The sequence below is a fragment of the Natrix helvetica genome (genome assembly GCF_964273705.1).
Source record: "Natrix helvetica genome assembly, chromosome: 7".
NCBI classification, from domain to species: Eukaryota; Metazoa; Chordata; class Lepidosauria; order Squamata; family Natricidae; genus Natrix; species Natrix helvetica.
Window position 1 is genome coordinate 73,460,747 of NC_138558.1, and position 22,773 is coordinate 73,483,519.

The 22,773-nt window shown below is 46.4% G+C and overlaps 1 protein-coding gene across 2 annotated transcripts in view; it reads left to right on the top strand.

Annotated features, from left to right (window-relative positions):
• The window catches only part of UBE2K (ubiquitin conjugating enzyme E2 K), a 38,724-nt gene that overhangs the window by 4,866 nt on the left and 11,085 nt on the right, over window positions 1-22,773 (top strand). For both annotated transcript variants that reach the window (XM_081959049.1, XM_081959048.1), the window contains exon 2: window positions 16,571-16,664. In XM_081959049.1, the coding sequence (XP_081815175.1) occupies window positions 16,571-16,664 (94 nt within the window). The remainder of the gene's footprint in view (window positions 1-16,570; window positions 16,665-22,773) is intronic.

A 22,773-nucleotide genomic window follows, 5' to 3' on the forward strand; every position in this document is an offset into this window, starting at 1 on the left:
CAAATGGTTCCTTTAGTCTGCAGTTTTTTTCCCTGTGGAAACCCATTCCTACTCCCCCCACCATTGGTGTTCATCCCAAATTGTATAGCTAAAACTCTGGAGAGATTCTCAGACCTCCCAGTCTGAAGGTTTGAGCTGAAGAAGCTTCTTGGATGAGAAGCAAAATGTCTTCAAAAGAAAAAAGAAGTCCACGGGGAGGGGGGGGAAGCACCTTTGGGATCTCCCCTGTATGTGTCATTTGTGCAGTTCTTTCTAGTGGTAGATTTATGCACTTTGATATCAGTAGGAGCAATAGCTGTAGATCATGTGATGAAATGTTGAAATGCGATGAAAACGTTAAAACAGATCAATGGGATGTGCTTGCTTTTTGACGTGTCTATAAATTTTACTTAACATTGCAATACCTCTTTATACATTGATTCCGTTTTTTAAAAAAGTACATAGCTATGATCTTTATTTTCATTTACCCGGAAAAAAATTCACCAAACACTCCCCCCCCCCCATTTCCTGCAGTCTTTTAAACACACAATATACATTGAAAGATTTTCTAGAAAATGTAATGTCCTAAAGCTGGATTAATTTTTAATCCATTTTTTTAAAAAAATTCAGCAGTGTGGGTTTTCTCCAGAAAATTGAATTGGGAAATGATCATGTTCAATCATTGAGGCTTCCTAAAGTGTTTAGAAGTAAAGAGAAGATATTGAAAATAATTAATATATTGAGTTCAGCACACCTAACCTGATTTACAGACATGCTTCCTAAGAATGGTGATCTGAAAAGGGATATTTACAGCTTTAAATTTGATTATATTTATTTCTAAAAATGTTAGGGTTTTAGGGAAAAAATATATAACATGACAATTTTTCTGCAAGAAATTTCTATCTTTTTTATCTATTCCTCTTCTGACCAAGGCTTCCTGAGAGTGTGAAGCAAAACTCCTTGTCCCGACAAAAAACCCTTTTATTAATTTACTGTGAATTCTGCTCATTCACATTCAGCAAAGTCTTTTGAGAGAGGATTTACTGCAAAACTTGGCAAGGAGTCTTGGAGAGTCACGAACCAATTAAGCAAACTAATTGTCTCTTGCAAACTCCACTCCCCTTTCGCTCCTCTTTTATTTCCTCTGGGAGGGGCCATTCATCGTCCACCTGTGGCCTTACTCCCAAGTCAACCCCTGTTCTTTAGCTGTTCCCTTCCTCTGGCAACTCTGTGCATTCGCACACTGGGAACAGGCTCCAGCTGTTCCTCTGCCTCACTGATGTCTGACTTCGAAGGCAGCTGATAACTGTCAGACAGCCCTGGCCCCCTCTGTACCTCTGTCACAGAGCCCTCATAAGAGCCTTCCCCAGACTCTAGGACTGGCCCATGTCCCTCCCCAACCTCCCCACTGTCCGAATCTGCTGCCAATTCCGCTGGTTGCTGGCGGGCCACAACAATTCCATAAGTTGCTGGCATTTCCAACCGTAGTGATGTTATCAAACTATAATTTGTAACATCTGTGCACAAGGGGAATCCACCATTACTTCCCTCCTTCTGCATTTACTAAATACAATAACTACACAGAAGCTTCAGTAATTTAGCATTATGTAAAATTAATGAATAATTGCACTTTGCTGTTACCATTCTGTGAATAGCGTGACATATTCAGATTGTTACACAACTGACATTACAATATGCCTTGTTTATGTACTTTCATATGCCTTTCGATGAAAAAAAATGGGAAGGAAACCAAAAACATGTAATTTTAATGAAGTGTTGCAGAGTATCACAAACACAACTGTAGAATAAAAAATGTGGGCAGCATAGTCGACCAAAGGAAGGCAGAAGTATGTTCTGCACCCTATGTAAACAGCTATGTAATATACAACTTTTCAGGAACATTGAAGATTCAAGTTCAAGCCAATTAGAAATTTATGCTAAATGGGACAAAGATGAAACATACCCAACTGTACCGTAGAATGGATTAATCTTAGCAACTCTTGTGCTTGCAAAATATCCAGTCATTTGAAGGGTACTTTCTGTAAGCAATTATGTTAAAATTCAAACAGGCAATCTGCAAACTCATCTTAAAGTAGAGAAAACCGTCAAAGGTGAAGGTTATTGGTGGTTAGTTGGTTATTTTTGAGAAAGCAAGCATTAAAATGCTATAAGAGTTCTTTTTCCTAGTGTTGGTGTTACCAGAATGCTAATATAAAATTGCATTCTTCATCTTGCTGATATCAAATGCAAAATTTTGGAAAAGCAAGCCTCCAACTTTGGAAGAAGAAAATGACAGAAATTCTTGCAAGACAGAAACTGGTTTAAAGTTTCTCATCACTAGCATGAAAAATCAATAGAAATGAGACCTTTTTACCTTTCTTTGGATTATATTTTGGCTCCTGTCCCATACCACTTGTCCTAAGAATAAGTGTCTCTGAATTCCCAGGCAGCTATTTTGGAATTGACCTATAGCTCAACAATCTACTGCAAAATGATGTACCATTAACTTTTGCCTTGTTCCAAAAATTCTGCAGAATCTTTCTTGACTGTGTGCTTCAAGGTGCATAAAGAAACAGTATACTGGGAGTGATGGCAAACCTATGGAACACGTGCCAGAGGTGGCACGCAGAGGCCAGCTGGTCTTCATGGGTGCCGGAGTACTTGAAAACAGCCCGAAAAATGGCCAAAAACAGACCAGTTTTCCGGGCTGTTTTCCGGGCCAAAAATGGCCTGGAAAACCACCCTCAAAACAGCTGGAAAAGCGACCAGAAAACAGGTGTCTGTGCACCGGCTAGCAGCTTTTTGGGTTTTTGGTGATCCAGCAAGCACATGCACGGTCTTTCCAGTTTGGCCACTTGGTGCCGAAAAGGTTCGCCATCCCAGGTATACTGGGAGTGATTGGAAAACTTGTATTTTGTAAACCAAATGCGAATATGACAATGTTTTTGTTGTATACCACTAAAGAAACAGATGTTTTATGCTTTATGCTTACCAAATTATCCCAATTGAACAGATTGGAAATGCAGCGTCCATAGAGCATTTCCCAAATATAACCAGGAGAGCAGCTTGGTTTCATTTCTTTCATATTATATTTTAAAATTCAGTAACAGTAACAATTCCTTTCCATGTATGGGATCGGTTTTCTATCTGACATTTTAGAAATTAGACTGGGATGGCAACTTTTGTGGCGTGTGATTGCCTTCTCTAATGCGTTGGGAAGCAAAAGGCCCTTGGATCACAAATGAGATGGGAAGACAGCTAGAAAAGCCGTTCAGGTAATAAGAGAGGGAGCTCTGCGAAAAAACAGCAATATAGCTGGCCCTCCACGTAGCATCACAATTCAGCCCCACACTTCCGTTGCTTAGCAAGACAGCTCTTAAGTGAATTTTGTCCCCGTTTTACGACTTTCCTTGCCACAGTTGTTAAGTGAATCACTCCAGTTGTCAAGTTAGTCACATGGTTAAGTGAATCTGACTTCTCCATTGACTTTGCTTGTCAGAAGGTCGCAAAAGGGGATCACATGACCCCGGGACGCTGCAAGTGTCATAAGTAAGATCTGAATTTTGATCACAGGGCCATGGGGATGCGGCAACGGTTGTAAGTGTGAAAACCGATCAATCACTTCTTTCAGTGCCATTGTAACTTGAGACAACCACTGAACGAATGACTACCTATACACAAACATCCATAATTTTGGCTGTATAATTCTCTGAAAAAGGCAAGGAAATCTGATCTTTTTCTTTAGAATTGATCATGGGAAAAGCCAATGTCTTATTTTCAGCAAAACCCACCTCTTAGCATGAAACCCTGGCTGTTTGATTGGCAGGTCCATATCCTCTTAATGTACTTTCACATTACTTTGTGCACAACTGTTCATTTCAACCAAACGTTTCTCAGGCTGGTTTTTGTGTTGTGATCTAGGGGTTCAGGTACTTACTGTAAAAGCAAGGCAGCTTACAGCAGTGTCAAAATAATTAAATGAACAGGTAGAAATATTGACTGACTGTTGGGCAACTTGTTTGTAGCCTCTAGATTTGTAACGCTGACGGGATTGAGGTCGATGGGATTTGTAAGTGAGCCATAAGCATTTTTACCCATCTGCTGTTTAAAGCGGCAGACAATAATTCCCACGACACCAGCACAATTATAGAGTTAAAGCAATTCAGTTAACTGTGAATTAAAATAAATGTGGGGAAACACACACACACACACACTCCATGTCCATGGAGTTTGCTAGTGTAAACGATATTAGAAGGAAGGTCTCAAGGAATAGAGAAGGCCAGAATGGTGGTGTTATGTTTTCGCAAATACAGGCTTGTGTATAAAAGATTTTGTCTAAATGTCGGAAATTACATGGTGGGGTAAGTATCTCATCGTGTAATATGCACCACTAAATGATGTAAATGGATGCAAGCGACAAACTTTGTTGAATCATACAAACAATGCCAATTGCAATGTAATTTTTTTTCTGCTTGGCCAAGATTTGGAAATTTCAACAAAGACATTTTCAAATAAATTCACGGCCATCGTTTGACAGTTGAAACCAGAAAGTCTGCTCTAGGAACCTGAGGGCTTGCCCCGAGATGATAAGATGAAACACTAAATTAGTGGCACAGACTGTTTGTTGTAGCAGTTCAATGAAATGTATTCCAGTTATTAATCAAATTTATACAGCTGCCCATCTCAACCAACAGGCACCATGATAGTTAAGATAATGTAAAATAACAATAGATGGAGAATTTCTTAAGACAAGGCAAGCTGACTTCGAGCTGTGGAAGAGGAAAATGATTGAATGTGGTCTCTGAGGTGAATTTTAATGGAGGCTATAAATAACAATTGCAAAGGGTAATGTTTCATTTTTTTTATTTTTCACAATCTATAATTTTGAAAGGAGTTTAGTTATCTCCTTTGCAGCTACAACGTGTGGGATACTATTGTGTGTGAGTTGATTTTTGGAGGGGAGGAATCTCCATTAAAAGAAAAATGGGTACACTATTTTGCTTCTAGGTGCTTGAAGCATTCATTCTACTCCAGTTCTTCCTAGCGTTTGCAGACACACATCACCAAATATGTATTTATAAAGTTAGACAGCTACGTCTGTTAAAGGCCATAAGACTACTGAGCGGCAAATTAGTTGTAGTAAACCAGAGTGACTTGTTTAACAACATTATTGTATACAATAACATTTGCAGTAATATGGACCTTGTGCTCAGGTGGAAAAATTGTGGAGAGCATAGGCTGGCTATATAAAAACTTGCTGGAAATATTTGAAATGAAATGAGTAATTTAGGGCTTTTATTTATAAAATTGTTGGTTTGAATGATTGTAACATTATTGAAGCATCGTTTAAATGGTTTTAACCAGTAGGAATAAAAAAAATTGATATAAACTGAAGCCACTTTGCCAAGCACCAACGGATAATGGGATCTTTCTCATTCCAGGAAAAACAACAGTTTAAAGATTTATACCATATCTTGAGTCCTTTTGTGTTTCCAACATACCTGGAAAATTTAACTACCACCTAGACATAAGTAGGGGATACATTGGTAATTGATTTATTGTAAATATGTAATTGAGCTGTGAGAAACTAAATGGCCAAACAAATATGTTTATGCTTCTTACGAAAAGCAGTACAATCTAAAAAAAAATACATATTATTTAGAAATACACCTATCATTATTTTCTTAACCATACATGTAAACGTGTCAGATATAATTAGGGATAGCCACGGAAGTTAGGCATGATGTAAGCAAGCAGCCCACGGCGTGTATTATATGACTTAAAAACAATAGGGAGGTATAAATGCATGCCAAAGGAAGGTGAGCTAATCAGAAGGATTTCCATTTTCAATGAAGTGACCAATTAGACTTAGGTTGCTATTTAATTTGAAACTGCAAATGGATTTCGGGAGAGAATTTGCATTCCCCCCCCCCCCCCCCAACTAATCTGATTCCTTCAAACATAAGTAGAATTCATTATCTGGTTTAGGATATATACAAATGAGAACAAAGCATATCTCAGTTTACAATAAAGCTCCATTGTAGAGCCAGTTGTCTATGGAGATTCCCCGTCATCCAGGTCGTGGTTGCCTCAAGGGTGCTTTTTCAGCAGGCTAAACAGCCTCTCTGATTTTCCCAGCGATACCATCCTAGTTTTGCCTTAAAGTATGTTAAATGAAACAAGCAAACGGTTAAAAAGCTACGATACTTACGTAGTTAACTTACCAAGCACATCTAAGTTATATTAAAGTAACCAAAATATCTCTACAATCCCCAAGCCATGTCACAACGTTTGAGCATCCCCTAATGTTTGGCAATTGAAAGTTGGAAAAATTTGACATGCCCTAAAATTTAGGTATTGGATGCCTAGCAGAGTAGATATTGATGAATCATTTCATCCTGTTGCTTGAGTGATCCGGTTGCCTAAAGGCGGAGCTCTCGCCTCCCCATCAGGAGACTGTGAGTTCGATCCTAGGTAGAGGCAGATATTTCTCTCTCTGGCCACAATGAGAATATCTGCTGAATGTAACTCCCCATTGGCAACAGGAAGGGCATCCGGCCAGTAAACACTCAGCTCCATTCAGTTCCCAGACTCCACCCTGCAAGGGATTATGGAGTTGTTAAAAGAAGATGATGATTTTATCCTGTTGGTTTTGGTTTGCATAGGCAGCAAAATAGCTCAAGTGATTGAAAAGCAGAGAAGAGTGGAATATCCTGTCACCTGCTGCCACTGTTTGAAAATATTTTCTAATACTTAAAATTAGAAGACGTTGTTATTTTAGAAGATAAATGTGAAGATACTCTCAAGCTTGAATCTTGGAAATTATATGGATATACCCATAAAGTTTGTTTGCCATAGTTCCCTCCTGGGACGTTTTCCAGTAAATTGCTTCCCTTACTAGTATAACTTACCGCTTTGAAATTTCCTCTTGATTTATCAATACTAACGGATCCTAAACCTGTTGAGCTTCCAAGCCAAGATCATATTGGTCCAATACTTCTACCTGAGACATGAGACATGTTGCAGAATATGCATCTCTAAAAAAATACCAGTTTGATTGGAATGTTTTCATAACTGTTGTCTATGAGAGCCGTGGTGGCGCAGTGGTTAGAGTGCAGTATTGCAGGCTACTTCTGCTGTTTGCTGGTTTCCTGCAATTTGGCAGTTCAAATCTCACCCGGTTCAAGGTTGACTCAGCCTTCCATCCTTCCGAGGTGGTAAAATGAGGGCCCAGATTGTTGGGGGCAAATATGCTGGCTCTGTAAACCGCTTAGAGAGGGCTGGAAAGCACTGTAAAGTGGTACATAATAAGTGCTGTGGTTATGAGAAAAAAGTCCAATATTTGTAGACCCAGTAACACAGGTATTCCTTCTCTTATGGCTGCATGCTTAGTGACAGTTGGAAGTTATGAGGGATCCAATAAGAGAGACTTCCAACCGGAGGAGGTGCCAACGTCGCAACGATACGGACGTGCAGTCTCGATGCTCCAAGAGCACAGCCGATACTTTTGCCGCTGGGTGGTCCATTCGGACCTAAACCGTCCCGCAGAGACGGTGAACAGGAAGAATACGTCTTGCTGATCTCAGGGACATTGCAAAGTCCCTGATCGATCCAAGAGAAGTTCTTGAAGCCGGCGACAAAAAATCCAGCCATTAGGCTGATGAAGTCAGGGCGGTTCCAAAACGGAAGGCTACAGAAAGAGAAAGTGTTTCCAGCTGGTGAGGAATTTTTACTGTTTTAAAAGAGACTGCCTATAAAAAACTTAAAATTAATTTGAATTGGAGAACAGAAGAAATAAGTGGCAGAATTAAGTTTGAAATGGTTTTGGACAGTGGGTTATCTTACTTTTTAAATGCTATTTTCATGGATGGAATTTATGCAAGCCTTTTAAAATGAATGGATTAAGTTTTCTTCTATTTTTTTTTCTTGTATTATTCTTTGTAACCTATGGACTAAAATTCTCTTCTTTCATTACTGTGGGTGTTCTAACTCATTCAAGAATTGGACTTTTTTTTTAAAGATACAAAAAGAAACAAAGAAAATTGCAACAATAACACTGCTACTCAGAGGCTGGAGGTTTGTGTATTGGAAACGAAACACTCTTACTTTTCTCACTGAATATCCTGGCGTGGCACTCCAAGGTCTCACTGCTTGTTTATAGAGAGTGATAAGAAGAAAAGCATACGGATGTTCCTTTGAATTATATGTTTAACCAGAAAAAAGTGAAAATAAAACGTTATTGTGAATCTGTGCTTAATCTTGTTAAAACCTTCCAAGCTGTAGCAGCAGTTTTTGTTAGCTGGAGATAATGGCACAATTTCAACATCAGAAAGAAACTTTAAGTCTGCAAAAGATATTCTTAGAAATACAGAAATTACTCAGTCTGCCCGGTAGGACGAGTTTGGGGAACACTCAGCTTTGAGCAAATAGGCTGGGTTCTCCAATAGTAATTTTAGAGTATTTTATGTGTTGATATTTAGTTGTTATTAGGATTTTTCCCCAGGTTTTATTATTTTGACTTTTTATTTTCCTTTTTTCTATTTTTTGACCAAGAAGAGGATTTGCTAAAGCAAGGCTGAGGCAGCGATCGGTTCCACAGCTGCTTAGTCGCAGCTGGGGGAACAAGCGAGGCCGCTCGTCCGGCGTCTGCTGGCGAGCGCAGGGAAGGACGGCAATCCCCGTGTTTCCCTGGTCGTTTTGGAGGAGAGGCTTTTAAAAAAGCCCTTGCTTCTCCAAACGGCGTCTTTTGCCGATCGGGAGAGCGGCGGCCATTTTGAAAAGCGCTGCTTTGGCGCGCTTTTCGGCTGCAGCCAATAGGAAGCGCCTGGCCCTTAAGTGAGGCTTTTGGCGCGCAGAAGAACCGGCGGCCATTTTTTTGGAGTCTTTTTACTGTCCGGAAGCAGCAGCAAGCAGCAGAGCCTCTCCGCCTCAAACAGACAGCCGCGAAGGATTGCGAGGGCTTGCCTGGGTCTCCAGCAAGCCTGAAGTTCCCCAGACACCTAAGGGGAAGCGGCAAGGAGTGTCCTGGTGCCTGATCCAGCCTCCCATCTGAGTCTGCAGACGCTTCTGGAGCCGTCGGGCCAGCGTCCACTGCCCTTCCCACAGCAGCGACCTCTTCGACTCAAGATCAACCAGGGATGGCTGATGAAGGTTTGGAGCGAAGGGAGGAGCTGGCAGGGCCATCTGCAAAGCGCAGTAGGCCAGATCCCTCAGGCCAGGGGAGAAAGGGGAACAAGGGCACTGGGGGGAAAGCTTCCCACTCTTCAGCTGGGAGCAAGGCCCCCAAAATTCAAGGGGACAAGGGGCAGGACTCCCTAAAGGACAAGTCTGCTAGGCCCCAGGTTCCCTCTGCACCCTTACCAAGTGAGGCTGGGCCAGTTCCTTCCCCACCCATCCAGAGGGAGATAGAGCAGGGGGAGGAGATGGGGGATAGATCCCCATCCTTCTGTGATAGGGATTCCATGTCAGGATCCCCTGCAGCCTCTCTGGGTTACCCAGGTTCTCCTAGCTCTTCAGTCAGGGAGGATATCCCCTCCTTTCAATGCTGTTTTCATGCAGAGGATCAGAGAGATCCTCCTAGGAGTGCCAGGGGACAGGCCTATGCCCAATCCAGACCTGTAGAGGACAAGGGCCCAGCTATGTCAGCAGAGATGAGGGATCTCATCACGCAGGCTATTTCCCAGGGTGTGGTAGAAGCCATGAGACTACAGGAAGGCAGGGGTGGCAAGGCCTCTAGGCCTACTCGCCCCCTGGGGGAAAAGAGGACCAGAGTACTCGATTCCCTGGGCACTTCTATCACCACAGAGGTGTCTACGTGGGAGGAGGAGACTGCTGAGGACTTTGCTCTCTCGGAGGATGAGGATATGCCTCCAGACAAGCCCTCTTTCACTGGTCTCTTTAAGCCAGCCTTATTCAAGTCCATGTTACACAAGGCCAGAGCCTCTACTGAGCTTGGTGCCAAACCTAAGGACAAGGAAGTCCCCTCTACTTCCCAGGACCTCATGGCAGGGTTGTTCAGCGAAACAACCCCTGACTCAGAACTGATACCAGTCCCGGACATGTTCATGGAGGTTATCCAGCGCCAATGGGCACAGCCAGTTACCCTGGCCAACCCCAGTGGCGCAGACAAATCATTGTATCCCTTAGAACCTAGGCTGGAGGATGTATTGAAGCCTCCAGAAGTGGATGCCCCTGTGGTCTCTCTGACCTCTAATTCTAATCTCCCGGCCGAGTTATTAGAAGGGTTAAAGGCAGAGGATAAGAGGGCAGAAAAGGCTTGTCTCAAAACGCACCAGGCAGCTGCCTGGGCGATCAAAACCTCCACTTCTGCCTCGTTCTTTACGAGGGCATCCCTATTATGGCTGCGCCAACTCAGATCTCAGCCCCCATCTGAAGCATCTCGTTGGCGACATGATCTTAACAAGATCATTACGGCTGTGGAATATGCCTCTGATGCATCCCTGCATGCAGCGAAATTCGCCTCCAGGGCACTAGCGTCCAACATCACTTCTCGCCGCCTGCTTTGGCTTCGGCACTGGCAGGCGGACATGAAGGCTAAGTGGAAGCTGGCTTCAGCTCCATTCAAGGGAGAGAACCTCTTTGGGGATTCCCTAGAGAAATTCCTAATTGAGACAAAGGATAAGAGGAAGGTCCTTCCTTCCACCTTCAGGAAGCATGACAGGAAAGGTCAGGGCTCGTTCAGGAAACAGGCCTTTCGGGCACAGGAAGGTGCCCAGGCCTCCTCCTCTTCATATTCCTCCCAAAGACAGTTTAACCAGTCCTCTGACAGGTCCCAGGAACGAAACAACTTTTCTTCCAGGGGCAGACAATCCAATCAGGGGTCCTTTCGGAAGCCCTTTCGTGGGGGATCCCACAACCGTCAGTTTAGACGTGGGAAGTGACCGTCTGGGGTCTCCTCCCATCGGGGGCCGCCTGCAATTCTATGCAGACCGTTGGGAGGAAACAACCTCGGACAAGTGGGTCTTAAATACCATCAGGAGGGGTCTAACCTTGGAGTTTCTATCCTCTCCTCCGCGGACCTTTGTTCGCTGCCCACTAGCCAAGAACCCTGTAAAGAGGGCTCTCATGCAGGCAGAGATAGATCATCTTCTGCAGATCAACGCAATAGAGGCAGTTCCTCCAGAACAGGAAGGGAGGGGGTTCTATTCCATTCTCTTCCTGGTCCCCAAAAATTCAGGGGGGTGGAGGGCCATTTTAGATCTGAAGCGCCTGAACAGACATCTGGCCTACAAGCGCTTCAAAATGCAGTCTCTCCAGTCGATCCTAAGCTGCACACGACAAGGGGATCTGCTCACCTCCATCGATCTCAAGGAGGCGTACCTACATGTGCCCATCCATCCTGCACACAGGAAGTTCCTGCGCTTGTGTTACAACGGAAAGCACTTCCAATACAGGGCGCTTCCGTTCGGACTTTCTTCTGCACCCAGAACGTTCACGAAGCTTCTTGCAGCTGTGGCGGCCCACCTGCGCAAGCTTCCAGTCCGCCTGGAGTGCTATCTGGACGACATCATCATCCACTCAAGGACCCAGCAGCAAGCAGTGAGAGATGTAAACGTCACAGTTCACACCTTACAAGACCACGGTTTTTCCGTAAACATGGAAAAAAGCAACCTGACTCCTGCCACACGCATACAACACCTGGGCGCCATGATAGACTCGGTATCTTGCCAGGTGTCCCTGTCTCCGGAAAGAATCCGCAACCTCAGGAGCAGGATCCGGTCGTGTCGCAGGAACAGGTCCTGGCAGGTGGTGCAGCTATCCCAACTGTTAGGGATCATGATTTCTTGCCTCAACATAGTTCCCTGGGCACGTCTTCATGCAAGGGAACTGCAATGGTTCTTACTTCCAATGCAAAGAGCAAAGACCAGCAACTCCACCAGGAAAGTTCGCATCCCACCAAGAGTGACTCGGTCTCTGAGTTGGTGGCAGTCTCGAGCAGTGGAGAAGGGCTGCCTATTCAGAGAACCCGACAGGATCGTGGTAACGACTGACGCCAGTCTCTACGGTTGGGGGGCGCATTGCCAAGGTCAGCTGGCGCAAGGCAGGTGGTCCAGCGCGGAGGCAGCCCGGAGCATCAATTGGCTAGAACTCAGGGCAGCCCGGCTTGCGCTGAAGAGATTTGCAGAACAGCTGAAGGGGCTCCACGTTCTGCTACTGACCGACAATGTGGCCACAAAGGCTCACGTGAACCGACAAGGAGGGACCCACTCCAAAAGACTCATGTCAGAGGCGGAGGCCATAGGACGATGGGCAGAGATCCACTTAGCGTCGCTGAGGGCGGATCACATCTCCGGAACCAGCAATGTGAGTGCGGATTGGTTGAGCCGTCAGACCATCGAGAACTCGGAGTGGCAACTTCATCCGGACCTGTTCGCACAGGTGGTAAGGAGGTTTGGTCTCCCACAGGTTGACCTGTTTGCCTCGGCGGCAAACACACAGCTCCAGCGGTTCTTCTCCCGCTACAAGTCAGCACAAGTGGAGGGGACGGATGCCCTGAGGTCCAACTGGCCTCCAGGGCTTCTTTACGCGTTTCCACCCCTCCCTCTGATCCCGCAGGTGATCTACAAGCTGCTGAAGGAGGGGGCGGAGCTCATTCTGGTGGCTCCACATTGGCCCAGGAGATCCTGGTTCGCGGACCTAGTCGATCTGTCTGTGGAGCAACCGTGGAGAATTCCTCCAGACCAGGTATCCTTGCGTCAAGGGGCCATCAACCATCCAGAGCCCCAATGGTTGCAGTTAGCCGTCTGGCACTTGAGGGGCAGCTCCTAAAGGACCAGAGTCTCTCAGACAACGTCATTAAAACCATCCAAGCTTCCAGACGTCCGGCCACTACTCGCATTTATGACGCGACTTGGGCTGCCTTTTCTTCCTGGTGCAGCAAACGGGACATTGACAGTGTGGAAGCGTCCATCCCTCAGTTATTGGACTTCCTACAAGAGGGCTTGGACAAAGGACTGGCACCAGCCACTCTCAGGCGCCAGGTGGCTGCATTATCCACCATCTTAGCCAGACACCAACCTCAATCCCTGAGTCACCATCCTCAGGTCAAGAGCTTCTTGAAGGGGGCCTACAACATCCGACCCCAGGTGGTGCACAGGTACCCGACCTGGAACCTACCCTTTGTCCTGCAGGCATTGACAGCGGCTCCCTTCGAACCTTTGAGGAAGGTATCTCTTCGACATCTGACTCTTAAGACTGCCTTCCTCATAGCCATTACTTCAGCCAGAAGAGTATCTGAGATTGCGGCCTTCTCGGCCAAGGAAGAGCTGTGCATCATCCACCCAGACAGGGTCATCCTACGGTTAGACCCCGCCTTCATGCCGAAGGTGAATTCTCATTTTCACAGGTCTCAGGAGGTTATCCTCCCGAACTTCTGTCCCAGCCCTCAACACTCCAAGGAGCGCAGGTGGCACAAATTGGACGTACGAAGGGCAGTCCGCATTTACCTGAAACGGACTAAGGACATCAGGCACTCCGAGGCCTTCTTTGTGTCTTTTCAACCAGGCTCGCTGGGTCGCAAGGTGTCATCTTCAACCATAGGTCGGTGGCTGCGAGCTTGCATTAAGATGACATATGACCTTCAGGGCAAGCCGGTTCCACCTCGTGTAACGGCACATTCCACCAGAAGTGCGGCCACGACCGCGGCCTGGGCGACTCAAGCATCTATTTTGGACATTTGCAGAGCAGCCACGTGGGCGTCTCCCACGGCTTTCATTAGAAACTACAAGATCGATTCCTTTGCCTCTGCCGAAGCCTCCTTTGGCCGTAGAGTATTACAGAAGGTTATTGAGGCTCCGGACAATGTCACTTCTTCCCGCCCTGGGACACAATAGCTTGGGCATGTCCTATCCTTGTACTCTCCAAGCAGCGCTATGGAGAATGACCGTTGTCTTACCTGAACGGTCGTTCTCATGGCGCTGCGGAGAGTACAAGACCCACCCAGGGTGATTGTTTAGCTCCGAGATTGTATCTTTGCACAGGTGTGAGCTGAGAACGTCTTCGTCGGACAAGACCTCGTTTTTAAAACTGAGCCAGAAGAGGCAAAGGAGGCGTGGCCAGAGGGGAAAAATCTACTCAGTCCATGGGCAAACAGGCTGTGTTAACCCATCCTTGTACTCTCCGCAGCGCCATGAGAACGACCGTTCAGGTAAGACAACGGTCATTTTTGTTAGCTGGAGATAATGGCACAATTTCAACATCAGAAAGAAACTTTAAGTCTGCAAAAGATATTCTTAGAAATACAGAAATTATCAAACACATATGAGAGGATAGAGAAGAAGTTGGAAGACTTAGAACATCTAACAGTAAAATATGATGAAGAAGTTGGAGATGTGTATCAAGTGGAAAAAGTGGTGGTTAAAATCCTAAAAATCGAAGAGGAAAATGAATATAAAGAAATTAAATTTGCTGATATTTATGGTGATTGGTTTGTCTCTGAAAATGGAAAGAGTGGAATACTGAAAGAGGAATTAAATGGAGGGGAAATCTACCCCAGATGGCAAGATACAGAAGAAGGGAAAACAAAAGAATTTGTGGATTTAAAGAGAGAAATTTTATTAGCAATATCATTGATAACACTACTGACAGTCAAGATAAGCTGATTAAGGAAACAGAAGAAGGGCATCGAAATTACATGAGAGATTTTATAAACAAGGAGTTGCTAAGAGGAGTCCATACAAAGTTGATTAAGGAGATGATTAGAGGACTGACACCACAAATGGCAGAAGATATGAGACTGTTTTGCTACTGGAAAGATACAGGTTGATAGATGGAAGAGTATAATTTTAAACTAGTTAAACTTAGGGAAATTTAGTGACAATGGATATAGTTAAATAAATAATTGATAATGATAATAATGTATACAATGTGTAGTGTTATGATAAGTAATAATTGGATATGAATATTGAATGGTACCCATGAAAGGAAGATTAGAAATCCTTTTGGATTATATATAAAGGTTAATACAAAAGAACTAAATTAGATACAGTTAAGTCTTGATTATTAGGGGGGAAATGTTATGATGCAGGATATAGTTAAATAAAGGAGGGATAATGATAACAACGTATATACAGGTATGGGTACAACATAAGGAAACGATGTAAATTGTAAACAGTGATTTGGAAAGGAGGATTAGAAAATTTTGTTATTAAATATTATGGATGTTTAGCTAGAATAGGACATAAGGATTTAGTGTCATTGGAGGATTTTAGAAATAGTAAATGAAATGCCAGTATGTGGTTATGTATTAAATCTTGGTATATTTTATGATGAAGGATGTTTAAACAATTATAGTCAAATGAAAATGGAGGTATGATGATGGTAACGTATAAATATCTGAGTTAAAATGCTTGAGTTAATATGAATTATGTTTGTTGACTGTGGAAGAGATGCACGAAAGCCTTTTTGTAACCAACTGATACACTTTCTATAGTATGTAAAGAAGGATGTGTTGTGTTTGTTTTGAAAATTAAAAATAAAAAAAATTATTAAAAAAAAAAAGAGAGACTTCCAACCCAGATTCAGACTTTCAACAGTCAGACACTGGGCATTTGATTGCTGTGATTTGACAGGGATGAGGGATGCTGTCACAGTCTCAGTGTGAAGAACAGTCATAGGTCGCCTTTTTCAGTGGTATTGTAAGTTCAAACGTTCTCTAAAGCAGGGGTGTCCAAACTTGGGAACTTTAAGACTTGTGGACTTCAACTCCCAGAATTCCCCAGCCAGCCATGCATGGCTGGCTGGGGAATTCTGGGAGTTGAAGTCCACAAGTCTTAAAGTTCCCAAGTCTGGACACCCCTGCTCTAAAGGAACTGTCGTAAGTCAAGTATTGCCTCTATATTATTTTAAATATCCTTATTGAATTCCAGTGATTGTGTACAGTGGTAGAGTTATACCTTTGGTCACAAAGTCATAGACCAGGGGCGTCAAACAAAAATCCTGGGGGCCGGATCTGGCCCACGGGGCCCCCCTGGGAATAGCGAAGGACTGGTAAGTGGGGCTTCTGCCAGTGAAAACGGAGCTCGGGAGCCCACAGGTGCCCCTGACATGAGTGACATCGAGCTGGCCACACACCCCTCACCCACCCACCCCCCAAAGTCAAACACAACCCTGATGTGGCCCTGAATGAAATTTATTGTGACATCCCTGGTATAGACTGTTAGTGCAATTATAGAAATTAGAAATATCTATTATTAATTGATCAGGGGTCAAGGGAATCATGGCCTGACTACAGGTGGGTGCTCCCCGTATCAAAGCTGAGGCTGGGAATTGCTAGCAGTAGCAACCCATGTGGCTTATACAGCTTTGGGTTTCCGGTGCTGTTTTCTAGTGTTTCCTGGGAGGATTTCTGTTGAATTTGTTCCTAGTGTGTCAACTAAAATTGAGTATTTAATCAATGTAAAGAGAACTGAAAGGACTCGGCTCAATTTTGAAATTAAAACGCAATTATTAAAACAAATGTAAAGGGCAAATTCATCTCTCTAAATTTAAGTAAACAAACCAACAAAGAATACAATGAATAGTAAACCTCTAACTGGTTTATCGTTTTGTTTTTTTCTGTTTTATTTTTCAGACGAACAAAAATCAAATTAAAGTAGATCTTGTAGATGAAAATTTTACAGAACTAAGAGGAGAAATAGCAGGGCCTCCAGACACACCATATGAAGGTAAGCAATTTTTTTTCCTGCCAGTCTTAAGATTTTCTAATCTTGTTGTTAAAACTCGTAAGTGCAATATGTCTCGTTTTGGAAGCCCTTTGCAAAGCACCGTAAATATGTTGCAAATATAAATATTGTAATTTACCCCTAAATTTAATCATCCGTGCAGGATAACTAAAAGTTGCGTTGTGGTTTATAGTACTCAAGCTATTTTCCGGAGGAATTTTGCAGGATTAGCCAGGATTGGGTATCGTGATGTCCAATTGGCCTCGAGACAGAGTTAATTTGAAGCCACTCCTCCGTGCTCCTTGCTTCTGGTTCCCAGTTTCAACTCTGTCTGGCCGAAGAAAGACAAGTTGCTTTTGGTTCCTGATTCTTCCAAAAACAATCCAGTGCCATCCTGCAAATTCCTTCGCCCTGCCTTCTTCTCCTTGCCTCCATCTGATATCTGGAAGCCTCCCCTTGGTGTGGCTCGCTCCCGGCCACCGGTAAGGGGTTTAAAAATTGCTTCTTGGGGCTTGAGAGGCAGGCCGCCATTACGGCAGCCATTTGGGGGCCTCAATTCCTGCGGGCCGCAGAGGCTATTATGAAGCCTCGTTTTCATCCCTGCTTTCCTGGGTGGTCATCCTTTCTGCAGTGGCGGCAAGGCCCTGCAGGCCCAGATCGACGCCAGGAGGCCCGGAGCGGCACGGGACAGCAAGGACCGCGTGGCGCTGCCAGCAGCCGCGCACCTTGCAAAAGGGGCAGGAAAGGTCTACCAGAGGCTGATTTCGTCGCGTGGAGGCCGTGAGTGATTGGGGGAAGCTGTTTTTTGGTTGCTGCTGTTTCTGGTGGGCTGAGCCTGGTGGAGCCCTGACCTGGTGCCATGGCAGATGCAGAGGAGAGGCTGGATTTCCCCCCATTGTCCCCTGGGGAGGGGACCTCCAGTGGGGCCCGAGTGAGGCCCACAGCCTCTGTGAGACTGCGAAAAACTGCAACAGCTGGAAAATCCTCCAAGGCCTTGCAAAAGGATGAGGAAAGGAGGCACAGGGCCCTGGAAAAGCAGGTGTCCAGGGCTGAACAGAGGGGTAGGCCTAGTTCTCCCTTGAGGTCTAGATCACCCATTAGATCCAGGTCTAGGTCTCTTCACAGGGGGGATTCCCCAGTGTATCTCAGGGACATTTCACCTTCCCCCCCACTATTCATTGTGGAACAGGGCCGCTACCTAAGGGATCCTTTTCAGTGCAGGGGGGCCAGGGGGGATAGTCCCATCAGGCCATCATTGGCTCCACAGTCTGAAGACTGTGCACAAGAGGAGGAGGAGGATTCTTTCGTTAGAGACATGGAGCAGCTTCCAGCAAGCATTCAGATGTTTATCTCCTCTGCAATTTCACATGGAATTTCTTCTGGGTTACAGAAGGAGTCTGTGCGACCCGCAATGGTGGCAAACGTCCCTGGGGAGGTGCCACTGCTCAGGCCAGGTCGAGGCCTTCCCCCTTGGAGGTGCGCCGTCCTGTTTCTCCTTCTCTGGCTAGCGAGGGGATCCCCATGGCGGGGGATCAGGTTCAGAGAGAGGTAGACATGTCTGATGATGAGGATCCCTCAAAACCTGAGGCACCAGCATTCTCTGGTCTGTTTCCTCCGGATTTGTTCAAGTCACTGTTGCGCAAGACCAGGGCCACAGCGCAACTGGGTGAGACGGAGGGCACTAAGTCGGGTGCCAAGGAGGGTGATCCAGAGAAAAAGCCGGAGGATCGAGTTTACTCAGAGCCTCCTCCAGCGAAAGAAGACATCCCTGCCCCAAAGTTGTTCCTAGAGGTAGTTAAAAAGCAGTGGGAAAAGCCAGGAACATTACCCAACCCCAGCAGCAGTGATAGGAGGTTCTTTAACATGGAACCTAGTTTCTCTGAGGCGTTGCAGGTGCCCACAGTGGACCCTCCAGTGGTGGCATTGGCATCCACGTCAATGGTGGTGTCCAGTGATGTGGCTGATTACTTGAAGGCCGAGGACAAGAAGGCGGAGCTGACCCTCGTAAAACATTCCAGTCTTCCGCGTGGGCCATCAAGGCAGCTGCCTCTGTGTCATTCTTCAGCCGCACAGCTATCCTTTGGCTACAACAGATGCAGGAAAGGATTCCGCCTGAGGAGGTGCGTACTCATCAAGATCTCAACAAGCTGGTTGCTGTTGCACAATTCTCTGCGGACGCCACTCTGCATGCCATGAAGTATGCCTCACGGGCAATGGCGGCCTCGGTGACCTCCCGACGTCTCCTGTGGCTGAGGGGGTGGCAAGCTAAGAACAAGGCAAAGTGGCACCTGGCATCATTGCCTTATTCCCGGGGAACCCTGTTGGACCCAATCCTCGTTGAGGACAAGAATAAAAAGAAAGTCATGCCTACGCCCGCAAAGAAGTCGGAACAAAAATCTGCGCTTTACTTTCGGAAGCAGTCCTATCGTCAGTCAGATCAGGAGGCGCAGCACAGCAGGTATTTTCCGAGATCAGATAGGCAGTTGGATAGGCACTACACCAGGGATAGGCCTAGGTTCCGACCCTAGAGGAAGAGGCCCTTTCGGGGGGGAGGTGGCCGTCCCTACCGCCGGGGCAGATAGGTCAATAGTGACCCCACCCATAGGCGGCAGACTGCTTCTGTTTGCCGACACATGGGCTGAGATTACCACTGAATACCATCAGATTTGGCCTGCGCCTAGAGTTTCTCTCCAGTCCACTGAACCACTTTCAGACGTTTTCGGTCGCCAAGAGTAAAGATAAATGCTCTGTCATGAGGCAGACGATCTGACATCTCCTAGAGATTAGGGTGGTGGAACCGGTTCCACAGGACCAAGTGGGGTCAGGTTTCTATTCCAACCTCTTTGTCATTCCGAAGAGTTCGCGGGATGGAGGGCAATTCTGGATCTTAAACTGCTAAATGTTCACTTAGTCTATAGAAGATTCAAGATGGCATCGCTTAAATCCATCTTGGCGGGGGTCAGGCGCAATGGCTTCATGGCCTCCATCGACCTGACGGAGGCTTACCTCCAAATCCCTGTCTTCCCTGGCCATCGTAACTATCTCAGGTTCTCCTATTTAGGTAGCCACTACCAGTATAGAGCCCTACCGCTTGGCTTGGAGTCGGCGCCGCAGACCTTCACTAAGGTCCTAGCCGCAGTGGCAGCTTACCTCCGTGAGCACTCTGTCAGGGTCCAATGCTATCTCGATAACATCTTAGTCCAAGCAGCATCGTTTGAGCGGGCGAGGGAGGATATTTTGTTGGTGGTATCCACACTACAGCAGTTAGGTTTTTCGGTTAACCTAGATAAGAGTTCCCTCGTTCCCACCAGTGGGATTCCTCACCTGGGGACCATCATAGACACTAAGCTGGGGAAGGTGTTCCTGTCCCATGACCGTAAAGTTAGTTTGTTAGCCTTAGTTAGACAAGTTAGAAGTCAACATTTTGTTCCTTTAGTAGTGCTCTCCAGCTTGCTGGGGAAATTCATTTCTTGCATAGACGTGGTGCCTTGGGCTCGTCTACACGCAAGGCCACTCCAGTGGTGTCTCCTACCGCATCAGAGGTCAAACTCCAGCAATTCTGAGGAAAAGGTTCCAGTGACACCACAGGTGCAGCTGTCATTGAGGTGGTGGCTCTCCCCAGCGCTACACGAGGGCTGCGAGTTCAGGGAGCCGGAGCGCCTCATCCTGACAACGGAGGCCAGCTTGTACGGGTGGGGAGCTCTCTTGGAGTCCCGGATGGGGCAGGGGCGTTGGACCTGGTTGAACCTCCAACACAATATAAATTGCCCGGAACTATGGGCAATTCACTTGGCATTGCGGCACTTCAAGGACCAAGTTCGGGATCGAGACGTCTTGGTGCTGACCAACAACGTGGCGGTGAAGGCCCACGTCAGCCAACAGGGTGGAACACACTCCAGGGCTCTTCGAACCAAGGCAATGGCACTTGGCGCCTGGCGGAGAGGCATCTTCAATTGCTCAGGGCGGAGCACATCACAGGAGTAAACAACCATCAAGCCGACTGGCTCAGTCGGGCCACGGTCAACCACGGGGAGTGGAGCCTTTCTCTGAAACTGTTCCAGGCCATCTGCTCCAGGTTCTGCCATCCGGAGGTGAACCTGTTTGCCACACTGCAGAATGCTCAGGTGGATCGGTTCTTCTCTCGGTTCCCGGCTTGGGGGACGGAGGGAGTCAACGCACTTCGGATGCCGTGGCCGGAGGGCCTGCTCTACGCCTTCCCTCCCCTTCCCCTTCTCCCTGGGGTAGTTCAGAAAGTGATATCAGAGAAAGTGGAGCTCATCTTAGTGGCGCCCTACTGGCCACGGCGGGCGTGGTTTGCGGACCTACTGTGCCTGTAAGTGTCACACCCGTGGAGGATCCCGGGGAGGGATGTGGACCTCAGACAGTGGAACCTGGTGCATCCCGAGCCACAGTGGCTGCAGTTAGCCGTGTGGAGATTGAGTGGGAGCGCCTAAGGGCCGCCCAGCTTTCACAGAGGGTGATCTCCACAATTGAGGCTTCACGCAAGGGTTCCACTACTAGGATTTATGATTCCACCTGGCGGGTCTTTGCAGAGTGCTGCTGGATCTAGGGAGCGAATCCTTGCGAGGCTTCGGTACCGTAAGTCTTGGAGTTCCTCCAAGATGGATTGGATAGGGGGCTCTCACATGGCACCCTCAGGAGACAGGTGGCGGCTCTCTCCACGATTATTTGGGGAGAGGGGCTCCTTCCACTTTCCCAGGTCCCGTTAATTAAGAGGTTTTTGAAGGGTGCGGGGAGTCCCCCGTAGTCCACAGGTTTCCGACATGGAACCTCACTACGGTTCTCCAAGCAATGACAGGAGCACCATTCGAACCTCTTGAGGGCGGTTGATCTGAATTACGTAACCCTTAAAGTAGTGTTCCTTGTGGCGGTCACCTCAGCCCGTCGCATTTCCGAACTGGGGGCGTTGTCCTCCAGGTCGGATCTTTCTACATTCCACAATAATCGGGTCGTCCTGTGACTGGATCCGACTTTTGTTCCCAAGGTTAACTCCCTTTTCCACAATTCGCAGGAGGTGGTATTAACGGATTTTTGTCCGGACCCGTCTCATGATAGGGAGCGCCTTTGGCACCGGCTGGATGTCAGGCGTGCCTTGCACATTTCCCTGAGGTGCACGGAGGGCCTCAGGAAGTCTGAGGCGCTCTTCGTTTCCTTTTATCTATTTCCTTTTATATCTGTTCTCCTCGGCTATAGGGAGGTGGATCAAACTGGCCATCGCATTGGCCTATGAGGTTCAGCACCTTCCAGTGCCCCAGGGCATCACAGCACACTCCACTAGGAGTGTGGCTACCTCGGTGGTGTGGGCCACACAGGTGCCTATTGTAGAGATTTGCAGGGCAGCTACATGGGCATCCCCGTCTCCCTTCATTAGGCACTACAGGTTAGACGCATTTGCATCGGCTGATGCGGCGTTTGGTCGTAGGGTGTTACAACAGGTGGTAGCGCATGAGGCGCCCAGGACCAATAGTGTCCCCACTGAGTGACATTAACTTGGGTATGTCCCAATCCTGGCTAATCCTGCAAAACTCGTCCGGAAAATGACAGTTGGTCTTACCTGAACTGTTGTTTTAGGAGGTTTTGCAGGATTAGCCAGGTTCCCGCCCTAGCGTTGGTCCAGGGGTTGGGGGAGTTTAGGGGGTAGGGTGTGTTCCCTTATGATTTGTTTTCAGGTGTTTTGCAGTGGACGTGCCTCGTTGAAACTGGGAACCGGAAGCAAGGAGCACAGAGGCGTGGCTTCAAATTAACTCTGTCTCAAGGCCAATTGGATATAACAATACCCAATCCTGGCTCATCCTGGAAAACCTCCTAAAACAACAGTTCAGGTAAGACCAACTGTCCTTCTGTAATTCTCACCATTCTTTTTTTTTTTATTGGATTTATATGCCGCCCTTCTCCGAAAGGAGTCAGGGCGGCGTACAACATTAAAAAGCACACATCCCGAAAGTTAAAAAGAAATTAAATACATATCCAAAAAAACAAACCCAATTTATAGGACAATACATTTAAAAAATGAGATAAAAATTATGGTCTGGGTTTTGTGTGTGTGTGTGTGTGTGTATAAATGTTTGGCTTAATTTACCAGTCAAAACAT